The following is a 14,344-nucleotide window of genomic DNA, read 5'->3' as shown; positions in this document are numbered from 1 at the left end:
AATAAGAGGGACAAGAAGAGACAGAGACAGTGACCACGAACAGGCACGGCAGCCTTCAACAGGGAAAGAACAGGGAGCAAAGGCACTACCTGTTGCTGTTGGTGAGAACAATTCAGGAAACTGGAAGACCTAAGGGTTGGGGCATTGAGTCTTCCAGGAAGATTAAGGTTGAAGAAGGGAACAGGGTCTTTGGGGAAACCAATGGCTCTGGAGTCCAACCAACCTAGATTTGCACCAGATCCCATCATTTACCAAAGTGACACAGAATAAAGTTGGAGCCCCATGGCTCTGTTTCTGTGAACTAAAGCTCCTCCTCCTCTACAACCTCATAGGTTGTAGTAAGAATTGTGACCACAGATCCAAGCTGCCCACATGTATGAATTACTCGATACTTGACTGTCCTGGGTTTCGGTCCTGCAGACCCAGCCTGAAGCCATCAGAGGTTGCTTTCCTGCAAACTTCAACTTCCTGAACTTGATTTCTCCCATTTGGTGGGTTGGTCTTTGACCCGCAGCAACAAGCTTGATCTTGCTGCCAACGGTCCCAGAGCGGGGATGAATCTCAGGCTTAGGTGATCCCATGGCTAATCTACGCAGCTCATTGTTATCAGAACTGTCACCAGCTCTGCTAATTATGATGGATTAGAAACCTCTGGGTTCCCACCCCAAGCTGAGCACCTGTCCTGGTGTAGCCAGTCTCATTTCCTGCTTCAAGGCTACAGCAGGGAAGCCCTGTTCTCTTCTGGCAAGTGTGCTGGGGCTCAGTCTCCAAGGGGCTGACCCTACTACACCCAGGCAATCGCACAACACATCGCTGAACCAAAGTGTAAGCTCCCATTCCCCTCCTCCCCACCTCAGGCGGCTCTGTGCTCCCGCTCCCCGCAGGGGCCTCCTCCCCAATCGATCCCCCAGCTGGGCTGGCTTGGCTGTGGAATGAGAGGTATGCAGTGAAGCAAGACAGGCCCAAGCTGAGCCTGGCACAAGGTGGGTGTGGGGCAAAGCGGGCTGGGTGGGGACTGGGTCCCCACCTTCCACTCGGAGGCTACAACTGGGGTGTCCTGGGTTCCTAACCTCTTTTAAAATTCCTGCCAACTCCATGCCAAATGCCTGTTTCCTCCCCACCATCTCCCTCCCCGCCCCCAACATCACCCCCTCTCCTAAGGAGGCTAGGGTAGGAGGAAGGGGAGGAAGCAGGAAGACAAAGGGAGGGGAAGGGCGGAGGTTTTGGAGGAAACTGAGTGGGGGGGCCCCCTGGTGTGGAAAACTCCACGTGCTAAAAGGCAGCTGAGTGGGTCAGAGGAGACAGGAGACATAAATCCAAACCTGTCCCACCTCCTGTCACTTTCTCTCAGGATCCGAGGGCTGTGTGGAGGCCACGTGGCTTTGGTGGGGTTGAGGGAGGAAGGGCGTGGGATCTGGGCAGCTCTGCAAACAAAGGAGAACCCTATACCAGCACGGAGGTAATAGAAGAACAAAGCGCAGGAAAGGAGCACGTGTTACCCCAACTTCTGGGCCCAAGGGAACCTGCCCTTTTTTCAACACAGACACAGAGGTTCGCAAGTCAAAGCCCAATTTTATTTACACTCATCCTAAAGCACACGATCTGGGGCTAGAGGACAGATCTTGGGGAGAGGAGGTTGAGGCCACAGAGGACAGAGACAGGGTGCAGGAGAAGACAGGGACGCAGCGAGAACGGATGGGCCCCTCTCTGAGTGATCTCCAAGGGCTCCCATGTATCCCTGGGCAGAGGCAGAGGTGCAGTCTCATTCAGGATTTGGACTTGGATACAGCAAGTCCGATGAGTCCAGCCAGTCCCGCCACACCCAGGGCCATGCCTCCAACAATGGCCATGCCCACCAGTCCATCTGGGGAGAAGAAAAGGGAAATTGTCAGGAGCTGAGCCCCGCCCACTAGGACCCTGGCTACTATCTTCTTCCTGCCCGCTGCTCCTCAACAGCTGTGCCTCTCCACCTGGATGCATGGGGTGCGGGACTCCAAGGGTTGGACAAAGGCTTCTGGGGTTTTGAGGAGGAACTGCTGGGAGGGGGAGTCATTTAAAGAGCGATCAGAGGGCCCAGGCATGGGGTGGGGAGAGAGAAAGAGGACTACACTAATAGAAGGACCTAGGGATGATGGGGGCCAGCGAGATAGGAGAGTCGAGAGCGGAGAAAGACAGAGGGGAAGGCGTTCACCTTTCTTCATGGCCTTGTCAATGAGCCGTTCCAGTTCTTTGGCCTGGTTGTTCTGGGGTTCTGTCTGCAGCAGCCCTCGCACATACTTTAGGGCCTTTTCATATTCCTACACTCGGAAAACACACATACACCCCTCAGTATTTCAGCACTCCTGCCCATCAGAGGGGCCTTCCCTTCACTTGCCCTGGGGGCTCCTCCTTCTACCTCCACCCCCTTCCCTCACTCCAGCCCCACCCAATGGAGTAGAGTCCACAAACAACCCCAACTGTGTGGGGATGATAAGCTAGGGGAGATAACAACCCAAGGCCCGGGGCTGCACCCCAATCCTGACGTCACCTTTTCCCCACACCCTCAGCACCCTGATCCTCTGCCTCTCACCTTCCCTCAGCATCCTGACCTGCTGTCACGTTGCACCTCTGTACCCGATACCACCCCCTGCCTACTGCCCTCTTTAGGCTCTACCTTGAAGAGAAAGGAGAGGGTGGGCTATGGCCCATCCAAGTAGGATGGAGTGGAAAGGGAGCTCTCTGCCTTACCTTGAGCCGGTAGTTCCCCACAGCCAGGTAGAAGACATAATCCCGCTGCTCCTCTTTGCTCCCTTTGAGCAATAGCTCTGGGGAGGAGGGAAGAGGAAAGGATGAAAACCACTTCTCCCTTTTCCTAGTACTTGTGTCTGAGACCCTTTCTACTCTCTGATTCCTATACAATCCTGGGGAAAAGTCCTGAGCCTCTGTTTTAGCTCAAGTCACATTTGGTTTCTAGTCAGACCTATGGGCAGCATGAACCCAGGTTGATCACCCTAGTGATCAACACTCTGGTACCAATAGTACAGTCAATCCTGGTTCATCCAAGTAAACTGAAAGGAAATCAAGGCACTGGAAAAGCCAAGAGGCATCTCTACTCAGTTTTGACATCTGTTGTTTCAACTACAGTTTCTAGTTGCCCAAATAAGTGTTAAAAATAAGTTTGTACTCCCCACCCCACCCCCCTTTTAAAAAATCAGCTGAAAACTCACCTTCAATTAGCCTTTTCTGAATACCACCACCTGACTCTTAATTCAGTGACTTCCCAGAGGCTTATGTGTTCAATTGTACTCTAAGCACTAGAATTTGTTGCTAAGTAGTTTTGTGGGTGTTGATAAATCTTCCCAAGTGTTTGTACTATCTCCTCAACTAGACTGGCAACCTCTTAGAGACCACTTCTTCTACAGCTGTGCCCTGTTGTAGAGGAAACCTTAAAAAAATCTGAATTGGCAAATCAGACAAATGTAGGGTAAGATTATTTGCACTAAGAATTTTTATAGATTTATAATAGGCATTCTTTGCTAGTACACTGACTGTTTTCTTATTTACAATTACTTGACCAAGACAGAGGGAGTTCAAAGAAATTTAAAGGTCAAATACTGTGGCCTCTGACAATGGTGACCCATCCCAAAACAATGGGAAATAAGATTCCAATCAAAAAGCATCATTTGCTCACAGGTTTTGGGACTGTCTTCTGCACCTCTTCCATGCCACCCCACAAAAGGTTCATCACTGCTGAATAAGCAACATGGCGGGGGCAAGAGCACAGGACTGAGACACAGGAGACAGGAGCCTCTAGTGCTAATTCAGCCATTAATAGCCGTAGGACTTCAGACAAGTCACTTTCTTTATGGTTAGATTACCAGATCACCAAAGTCCCGTGGAAACTGACATGGTCTGACTGTTTGGCAAAACAATGAGGTGTTAATTAGCCCAAAGTACACTGGAAGCCAGGCTAATGTATATAGTCCTTTGTTACAGTGAGTTTACTGTAAAATAACTGTTAGGTGTCTGTAATACAGGGTCCCATGTTGAAAAAGAATCCCCACCACTTGAGATGGAGGGAGGGAATGACCAATGGCAGGAGAGAGGGGAAGACCCTGATTGCAGTTGGGAAGGGGAGTAGGGTAGCCTGGCACCTCACCCTCCAGCAGTGCAATGCCTTTACGGATGTCATCGTTGTACTTGCTTCGCACCAAGCACCAGGCATACTCAAACTGCGTGCTCTTGGACACCGAGCCTGCTGCCTTCTCAGACTGAAATTTCTTTTCAAACTTCTGCCATAGGAGAGGAGAGGAGTCATTTAGAAACGAAGAGGGCAAACCATTCTCTATCAGGACCCTGTGTCCATTTCCCAGTTACACTCCATCTTTCCCAGTCTCTGCCATATTTCCCTTGCGGGTCTTCATACCTGGCCCCACAAGTTCTATCTCCATCTCTGGGACCCAGGCTTTCAGTTTCTTGTGGGCGGCATGTCTCTGGACAGTCTCCCACCCCCCCATCCACCCCACCCCAACCCACCCCCATCTCTGCTCCCTCCCCCTACTGGTACTGAGTGGAGATGCCACCTGGTGGCGGTTCCAGGCACCGCTCCCGGAGCAACTGACCCCGAGTAGCTAAACAGTAAACATGCTGTTCAACAACAGTCAGAACTGCTCAGCAGCCCACACAGTCCCTCGTCGGAGACTGCTTCCCCCATCCCGTCCCGCTTTGCCGAGTCTGGACTTTTTCTTATCTGCAAAACGGGAACAAGATGCTGCCTACCTCTCATAACTCAAAGATTGAGATATCGCCTGCGATGTACTTAGCACCGTGCCAGATACAGTGAGTAACATATGAAACTTTATGGTGGTCGCCACCGAGGGAGCTCTCTAAACCAGGTTAGGACTCTGACCTAACTGTTGCACGCACCCAGAACCCATCAGTCTTTCCAAGCCAGACTCCAGGCCTTGAGTCTGAGGCGTGGTGGCGTAAGAAACTACAAGTCCCATTAGTCTCTGGGGCAAAATGGAACATCTCGGCAGGAGACGGACGCTGCAAAGGCTGCCGGGAGTAGTAGTTCAGCGTCACTAGGGAAGGCTGATGATGAGAAAAGGGTTTGGCCCCTATCCGATTCTTCTCAGGACCCGCCCGCCCGAACCTTTCCTCTCCCTCCCTCTGGGCCAGGCCTCACCAGCAGGTCGTCCACAGACACCAGCTCGTTTAGCACGGCCTCCATGGCCGCCGGCCCCGCAATCCTCACACCTCAGACGTTACTGTGCCACCAACTCCATGGCCCACTGGCAGGAGGGGAGAACAACTTCCGGCGTTCAGCGGAAAAGGGCCGCCTCCCCTACGCAGAGCCAATCGCTTCACTTAGCCGACGCAAGCCCGCCCTCCGCCGGCGAGTGGAGCCCCGCCCCTTCCTCCCTGCGCAGTGGGCGTGCCGATGGCGTAATTCCTTCCCTCAGAGGGTTCCCACAGTCACTCCCACCGCCAGCGGGCTGCTTACAATGCCACTCCCGGCCTTCCTGGGTGCCCTGCATGTGCCGTCCTCCAAAGAGCACAGAAAAAGGTGGAGAACCGGGCATGGACCACATAATTTTAGGGACCCGCCTAACCCTACCCGTCTCACCTTCCAACTTAAGATGAGCTGTAGGACCCTCCCAGAAACCTGGGACCCTGGAAGCTGTGTGACTTTTCAGTGCCTGGAAGAAAAATAGAATTACCAGCCCTAGCTGGTTTGGTCAGTGGATAGAGTGTCAGCCTGAGGACTGAATGGTCCTGGGTTCGATTCCAGTCAAGGGGACATGCTTGGGTTGTGTCAGCCTGAGGACTGAATGGTCCCGGGTTCGATTCCAGTCAAGGGGACATGCTTGGGTTGTGGGCTCAATCCCCAGTAGGGGGCATGCAGGAGGCAGCCAATCATTGGTTCTCTCATTGATGTTCCTATCTCTCCCTCTCCCTTCCTCTCTGAATTACCAGGATCTCTACTACTGGTTCCATACAAGAGGGAATAAACTGGACCTGTTATCCATCCACCCAGAGACTAGAAGAAAAGCTGTTGCCATTACTTGCAGAAAGGGTCCAATCTTTTAAATATTACTTATATAATATTCCCCCGAGGGGAAAGGACTGCCATGTGGGGTGAAGGGCAGTGAGGAGCTTGGCAGTGAGGAGCAAAAAAGCATGGAAAGGTGAAATGCTGCTGGCTCCTCCGGCATCTATTCTATGCAGTGATGGGACTGGGTAGGTAACGACTTTCAAATTCCTTTTACCTTTTTAAAGAGAAAACCATGGCCCCAAAATAGTACCACTCAGTGTAAAAGCCATATCAAACCTAGATTTAATACCCAATTTAATTGCAATTTCAACCTCTCCCAGAAATGTAATCTTAATAAAGTCTGGAATTTTCTGGTCAAGCACAAATAAGGTAAATCTGTCATGTTTTCCCCCTCCCCAAGAATGAAAAGGCAATCTGAATGATAAAAACCCTTGCATTCTTCTCTCCCTAAAAGAAGTCCTGGTCTAAAAAACATCAGTTTCTTCTTTTGTTAATAGCTCCATTTCATACAACCCCTTCGAAGCATCCTTGTAGCTACATGGGATGTTGCCCCAGTGAATCATTTAATAAAGCCAATTAGATTTTCAGATTTACTCAGATGAGCCAGGCTGGTGTGGCTCAGTGGTTGATCATTGGCCTATGAACCAGGAGGTCACAGTTCAATCCTGGGTCAGAGCACATGCCTGGATTGTGGGCTCAATCCCCAGTAGGGGCGTGCCAGAGGCAGCCGATTGATTGATGTTTCTATCTCTCTCTCTTCCTCCCCTCTCTCTCTAAAATCAATAAAAACATATTCTTAAAAATTTACTTGATTGAATTTTTTAAACAACTTTGACCCACAGTGCTCATTAGAATGTAACTTCTATGAAGGAAGGAACTAAATTTTGTTTATCCTTGCATCTCCAGCTCCTAGGCAATTAGACAGGCATGAGTAGAATAGAAACAACAGGCCAGTACAGAAAGTTGCCGGGTGGAATGGGCAAAACTGGGGTGGGACCTTGTCCCCCAGAGTGACCTTCCCTCCCCTAGCATGTCTGGTCATGCAGTTCAGACTCTCTCCTGATCTTTCCTCCGGGGGCATGTCACTAGTCATGTGGTAGACCCTCTCCTCCCCCAAGAGGGAAAACAAGGAGGCCAGAGAATAGCACCATATGACTCCCTTGAGCATTAAGCCCTGAGATAACATCTAGGCCTCAGCTATGTTTCAGCTCTAGGCCCCCCCCAAAAACAACAAGCCAGGCAGAGTGATGCCAAGGCTGACATCAGGACCAGCTGTGATGACAAATGACCCCCCGGCCCTGGCACTACTAATCAGTGGAGACCATGATGAGAGAGGATACACCTAGAAAGCTGATAAAATTCTGTTCAGATCCTCCTCTGAGATGTCCCCTAAAATCCCTGTCTTTGGGAAATGGATAAAACCCCTTCAGACAAAGGACTCAGAAAAGACTCAGAGTGTTCCACTTTCCCATCTCCCTCTGCTTCCCCTCCCCTGCCCTTGAGCATGCCCGTTTTTCCCCCACCCCTTCCACCAGGAGCATTATCCTTGCTTTCTTTCTCCTAAGTTCCCAGGGTTCTTTTTTTGCCTCTGTAACTTGTTCCTTGAGCCCATGCAGCCTAGCTGGCTCACTTTTTCTACCTCTGTGACTTTCTAACTTTTACTTGTATTTGAGTCTTGGCTCTGAATTCTTTCTTACCAGAACTCAAGTACCGAGGTTGCTGAACCCAGGTCCAATTGTTGGTAACATTCTGGTGCGGTTTCCCCACTAACACTTGCACAAGATCAATGTTCAATAAATATTTGTTAAATAAACATGAAATAAAACCAACGCTAGTACAACCATACCCTGCTTAATGATGGAGGTACATTTTGAGAAATGCATTGTTAGGCGATTTTCTTGTTTGAACATCAGAGTGCTCTTACACAAATCTAGATGGTATAGTCTACTACACACCTAGGCTATATGGTATAGCCCAGTAGTTCCCAACCTTTTTTTGGCCATGCCCCACCTAAGCATCTCTAAAATCCTGATGCCTCCCTGTGACATATAATTCTTATTATTCAAAAAGTGAACACCTGTTCACATGGAGAAAGTCTAAATTAAGGCCATTAACTTGGTCTAAACAAGCTTCAAAAGAACATGGCAGCCATGAAAGAGAAAATAAAAGAATAAAAGGACAGTTGAAGTATTGAGGAAGAAATCACTAATAAATTAAAAAATAATAATATGAAATGATATGAAAAAATAGCAAAGTTTCAAAACATAGAGAACTGAAATGCATATGTCAAAACATATATTTATATACTGTATATGAGGCCCTTAGAACCATAGAAATGCAAAATATTCACTGTTAATAAGTCATTCTTGAATTGCCCACCTTAAAAATCAAATTGCCCCCCTGTGGGATGTGTGCCCCACGTTGGGAACCATTGGTATAGCCTATTGCTCTGTAGGGGAGAGAAAATAATTTTCCTTTTACCTTCCTGGGTTCTTGACTGAGGCATCCCTGTATTAAAAGACAGATTCGTAGTATAAAAACAAACAAAAGTTTAATAACATGTATACCTCCAGTATACTTGGTAGAGACCCAAGAAAGTTGAGTAATTCACCAAAATGGTTGAAGCCATCACCTTAAATACCATCTTCAGCTAAAAAGATGTTGAGGATGGGAGGAGTGAGTTATAGGAGGTTATCAGGAAAAACACAGTAAAAAAAAAAGGGTAAGGTTGTTATGCAGATTTAAGTCTTGGCCTTTAGCATGATTAAGAGTTTCTATAGATAACTCCTGGTATAGCAAGGCAGACACCCTTACAAGTGTAGATTTCCCTTACAATGTAGTAAATGTTTTTTTTTTACAAAGAGTAACTTCTACTTGGTTTTCAGAGTTTCTCCCATGTCAGCTGTTTGTTCAAATTAACTGGCCTAAAACAATCCTTATGCCAAACAGACATATTTTGGGGTCACAAATTCTATTCCTCTACAGTACATGCTACAAACCTATATGGCACGTTACTGTACTGAATACTGTAGGCAACTGTAACACAATGGTGAGTATTTATGTAATGTGTTGTGCTATGACATTATGACATCACTAGGCAATAGAAAATTTTCAGCTTCATTATAGTCTAACTAGAGGCCCGTTACACGAAGAGATTCATGCAATAGGCCTTCCTTCCCCTGGCTGCTGGCACCAGTTTTCCTCTGGCACCCGGGACCCAGGCCTTCGCTCCAGCTGCAGCAGAGAAGCCAAGCCTCTTCAGTCATCTTCAGCCTTCAGTCTTCGCTCCGTGCCTGCATATGCAAATTAACCGCCATCTTTGTTGGGTTAATTTGCATACTCATCCTGATTGGCTGGTGGGTGTAGCGGAGTGACACCAATTTTCATGTTTCTCTTTTATTAGTGTAGATGGGACCGCCTTCATATATGTGTTGCAGTGCATGGTTGTAAAGAGGACAGTGCAAATGCAGAGATTATCATACAAACCTTTCATGTTTGTAAATCCCCTTAAATTTTTTTTATTTTATTGTCATAATAGACTTGTGAGTTATGAATGTGCTATTCTTCTTTTTTTTAAATATATTTCTTTATTGATTTCAGAGAGGATGGGAGGAGAGATAGAAACATCAATGATGAGAGAATCATTGATGAGAGAAAATCATTGATCAGCTGCTTCCTGCATGCCCCCTACGGGGGATCGAGCATGCAACCCAGGCTTGTGCCCTTGGCTGGAAGTGAACCTGGGACCCTTAAGTCCGCAGGCTGATGCTTTATCCACTGAGCCAAACCAGCTAGGGCTGTGCTATTCTTTATTTGGCTTGGGCAGTTGAAATTATTTTGATATGAGCGCAGTAAACTTTGACAAAAACTTCAGTTTGGAGAACTGGCTCTTTTATGACTGCTAGCATAATAGTCAAGAAGAAAAAATCATGTTCATTCGAAGTTGCATCGAGCACCTAGTTCTGGCTGGGCCTTGCGGTAAGCAGAGGGGATAAAAAAATGTACATAATATGAAGCAGACTAGGACCAAAGACAGAGTAAGTACTGGCAATGCAGGGAATATAGTAAGACCAGAGGGTATTATTTTATTAGAATGTTCCTTCTATGGAGTGGCCTACTTCACCTTAATCATCTTTGTATCTGCTGCAGCTCTTGGCACAGGCCTAATACATGGCAAAAGCTCCATCAGAGTTTTTTGAATGTATGTATGTGGGGAAAAAAGAATGCCTTAGTTGGTTCAATTCTGTGCCAATGAAGAGGTCCTAAGTTTGAGCTTGTGTCTTTTTGGATCTAGTTAGCATAGCTTGCCACCTTGGATTATAGGGATAGGATCTAGTGACTGTTAATTTTACATCCGAATTATGTTTGTCTATCTTCTTCAACCAGAATCCAAATGCAAACCACTGTCATTTCTGCCTAGATGACTTCAACAGTCACCTTACTGGTCCCATGCATCCATTCTTGCCCCATTACCATCACTTTACCACCTAGTAGTTAGAGCAGGGGTCCTCAAACTTTTTAAACAGCGGGCCAGTTCACTGTCCCTCAGACCGTTGGAGGGCCGGACTATAGTTTAAAAAAAAACTATGAACAAATTCCTATGCACACTGCACATATCTTATTTTGAAGTAAAAAAACAAAACGGGAACAAATACAATATTTGTAGGTGATTCTAATGTGCAACCAAGGTTGAGAACCACTGAGTTAGAGGGATTGTATAAAAACATAGTTCTCAATTCACCTGAAACCTTTTAGTGGCTGATCTGTCATTAGAACAAAGGCCAAAATCTTGTAACACAGCCTACAAGGTCTTCTACAGTCTGGTCCATGCTTAACTCTCTGCCTCATTTCTGCATTATTACAGTTAAAAAACAGCCCAGCTGGTGTGGCTCTATGGTTGAGCATCGACCTATGAACAATTTGATTCCAGTCAGGGCAAATGCCTGGGTTACGGCCTCGATTCCCAGCGTGGGCATGTACGAGGCAGTCAATCAATGATTCTCTCTCATCATTGATGTTTCTATCTCTATGTCCCTCTTCTTTCCTCTCTGAAATTAATAAAAATATATTTTAAACAAACAAAAAAATTCAAATGAGTAAATTCCAAGATCTAATTGACTTTATTATTTGATTCAGGAATTGGGTAGCATCCCATCTAGCAACTCCAAGTGGTGTTGTATAAAATGGAAGGCTTTTTTTTTTTTTATAGGAAGAAGGGTAGGCAAGAGAGCTATTAACAAAAGTAAAGATTATTTTAAGACTAGAAAATCTTCTCTTTTTTTTTAATGTTTTATTGATTTTTTACAGAGAGGAAGGGAGAGGGATAGTTACAAACATTGATGAGAGAGAAACATTGATCAGCTGCCTCCTGCACACTCCCTGCTGGATATGTGCCCTCCTAGTTAGGAGACTGCTGTGGTGGCCCAGGCAAGAGAGAGTGGTGACCTGGTGTACAGCAGTAGTAGTGGAGGTGAAGGGACTTAGGATAGTGGTCAGAAGTACAGTTGGCAGGATTTGCTGACGTACTGGATATGTGAGAGGACAGTAAGACAACAGATAGGTTTTTCCCTCATCCACCTGAGTTCTCAGCTCCAAGACTCTTCCTTAGGGAAGACCTCTGTCATGCAGACTAGGTGAGGTCTCCTGTAGAGAGGGAGAAAGTCACCTGTCCCATATTTTCAGGATATAAAACTGGAACCAGCATGTTCCTGTCTTTGTTAGCAGTGGCTTTTGTGAGCCACACAAAGAATTGGCTTGGGTACAGTAATAAAATCTGCCAGGAGTCAGAGTCTCTATTCTGTTCTCATCTATTTTTTCCTACATAAAGGAATGTTCACAGAGAACATGTGGCCAAAAATCACACCAGGAAGGCGCTATTATTAGCTCCATTTGACCCATAAGGAAACTGAGGCTCAAAAAGGTGAAGTAAGCTGCCCAAGGTCACAGAGCTAGAGGTGGAGGAGCTGGGATTTCAATCCAGGTCCTGCTTCAGTTAAGAGACAAAACTGTGTGCTCAGAGTAGAGGAGGAGTCAGTTAGAGGATAAATAGGAGAAAAGAGCAGAAAAAGTTTATGAGTACATTCTAGCTATTCATTTTTCAAAAATTTAGGCATAAAGTTGTAATTTTTTTGTTGGTTTACAACAGTTCACCTGCTGCTCTCCTTAAGACTGGAAGCTTCATAAGGGCAGGATCTGTGTCTATTATGCCCCTAGTGCCCAGTTCAATGCCTAGCACCAGTAATACTCAATCTGTAATTGTTGCGTAAATGGATGGTGCTGTTACCATGATTAACTTTTTGGAAAGCAATGAGACAATATATATAATAAGACCTATAAGATGTAATATTATTTGACTAGAGTCTGCTGTTGGAAAATATTCAACAAAAGAAAAAAAAGAGCCCTGGCAGTGTGTTCAGTGGTTAGAGCTTCAGCCCACCACCAAAAGGTCTCAGGTTGGATTCCCAGTCAAGGGCACCCACCTGGGTTGCAGGTTCGAGACATCCAGCCAGGCAGGGGAGCCTGTGTGTGGGAGGCAATCAATCGATGTTTCCCTCTCACATCAATATTTCTCTCTCTTTCTCTCCCACTGTCTCTGAAAAGCAATGGAAAAAATATCCTGGGGTGATGATTAACCAAAAAAAGAAAAAAGAAAAAAAGAAAGGCATATTCATTTCTGCATTCTCCGTGAAGCAACTGGTCACATGGATTCTATGCATGTGGATGATGATTCAAAACAAAACAAAAGAAAGCATGTACTTCTCAACTTTGATCATGTAAGGGGGACAGAGAGGAAACTGGTATGTTTTTGTTGGGGGACTAAAGCCTAGAACTGGTACTTGTACTCCCTCGACTACAGCATTACTTGGGGTCTGTTCTGGACTTCTTCCCCACAGCAGCTTGTTGGTGGTCAGCTCAGGAGAAGCGCTCAGCAAATACCCACTGGAGAGTATTTCACTATTTGAGTTCTTCCAATCTTCAGTGATCAGTCTCCTCTACTTCCCACTTTCATCTGCTATCCAATCAGTCAGGAAGTCTTATCAAAGGCAAATTGATTTATTCATCCAACAAACATTTGTTCAGGGCCTACTGGGTGCTAGGTGCTTTTCTAAGTGCTGGTTAAGAGAAATAAACTAAACAGACATAGTCCTTCTCGTGGAAGTTACACCTTAGAAGAGACACAGGCTCCTAAGGAATAATCATGTCAGGCCACCCCGCCTCCATTCTGTCTCCAACAGCCTTCAGATAGTTTCTTGGTCCAACCCAGCCTGAAAGCCAGCTGTATTTTTATTTATTTTTTAAATATATTTCATTGATTTTTTTACAGAGAGGAAGGGAGAGGGATAGAGAGCCAGAAACATCGATGAGAGAGAAACATCGATCAGCCGCCTCCTGCACACCCCCCACTGGGGATGTGCCCGCAACCAAGGTACATGCTCTTGACCGGAATTGAACCCGGGACCCCTCGGTCCGCAGGCCGACGCTCTATCCACTGTGCCAAACCGGTTAGGGCCCAGCTGTATTTTAAAGTGCAAATCTGAGTTCATATTTCCTGATTAAAACACCGTCTAGGCTACTCAGGACATTGCTTCACTTTCCTATGCACACGGAGCCCTCCAGGATCGCCCCTGCTTACCTCTCCACCTTCATCTCCAGGCACCCACGCGCCCTGTGCACGGAGACGTTTTCATGCCACGTTTCTTCCACCCGAATGTTCTCCAATCGGGGATCTCCATCCTCCAAACACCTGAGTGTCTACAGGGCGGGCAACTGCCAGGCTCAGGGCCGGTCCCCCTCCCGGACAGCTTTCTCCCGCGGGCCCCGCGCCCCCAGCTCCTAGGAGCACAGCATTACCACCCAATCCTACAGTCCTTTCCGTGGCCTGGGACTGTGCCTCGTTCATCAGTCCCAAAGGGGAGGCGCCCAAGAAGCGTTTGTGGGGTTAATGAAAGAGTAACGACAGGTTCTAAAACGGACATGAAGAACCTCCGAGATGTTTCACTTCCGGGTGGCAGTTCAGTGAGCCCCCGAGGAAGGGAGAGGTGGGGGCTGCTCTAGGAGAAAGGCTCGGTGGTCCGGAGGACCCGCAGAGATGCGTGGGGAGAGCCTGGCGCCGGCGTCTGCGCAGTAGACATCCTCCGCGGGGCGGGCGCGGGGGCTCCGCTGGCCAATGAACGGGCACGGCTCCGCAGGAGGGGCGGGGAGTGAGGCTCCTGGGAGGTGGAGGGGGCGGTACCGAGGCTTGGCAGTCCTGAACCTTCTCCCCCGCCCCGCTGTTCCCCATTCTGCCGCTGTGGCCCAGTGGCGACC

The 14,344-nt window shown here is 47.4% G+C and overlaps 1 protein-coding gene across 1 annotated transcript; it reads right to left on the bottom strand.

Annotated features, from left to right (window-relative positions):
• Positions 1-1,552: 1,552 nt before the first annotated feature.
• On the bottom strand, positions 1,553-5,328 carry FIS1 (fission, mitochondrial 1). The gene is made up of 5 exons (XM_006106205.3): positions 5,168-5,328; positions 4,139-4,271; positions 2,728-2,804; positions 2,192-2,297; positions 1,553-1,864 (listed from the first exon to the last, which is right to left on the bottom strand). Exons 1-5 carry the CDS (start codon positions 5,210-5,212, stop codon positions 1,767-1,769), a joined length of 459 nt encoding a protein of 152 aa, XP_006106267.1. The 5' UTR covers positions 5,213-5,328; the 3' UTR covers positions 1,553-1,766.
• Positions 5,329-14,344: the final 9,016 nt, after the last annotated feature.

Source organism: Myotis lucifugus, unplaced genomic scaffold (assembly GCF_000147115.1).
Source record: "Myotis lucifugus unplaced genomic scaffold, Myoluc2.0 scaffold_783, whole genome shotgun sequence".
NCBI classification, from domain to species: Eukaryota; Metazoa; Chordata; class Mammalia; order Chiroptera; family Vespertilionidae; genus Myotis; species Myotis lucifugus.
The sequence above is the reverse complement of the archived record's forward strand: the minus strand, read 5'-3'. Positions and strand labels throughout refer to the sequence as shown.

Excerpts from the sequence above, each read along its gene's own strand:
- FIS1 (XM_006106205.3), bottom strand. The coding sequence starts at position 5,212 with ATGGAGGCCGTGCTAAACGAGCTGGTGTCTGTGGACGACCTGCTG. Across the intron at positions 2,298-2,727 it reads TGGGGAACTACCGGCTCAAG|GAATATGAAAAGGCCCTAAA; the intron begins GTAAGGCAGAGA and ends TTCCGAGTGTAG. Across the intron at positions 1,865-2,191 it reads TGACAAGGCCATGAAGAAAG|ATGGACTGGTGGGCATGGCC; the intron begins GTGAACGCCTTC and ends TCTTCTCCCCAG.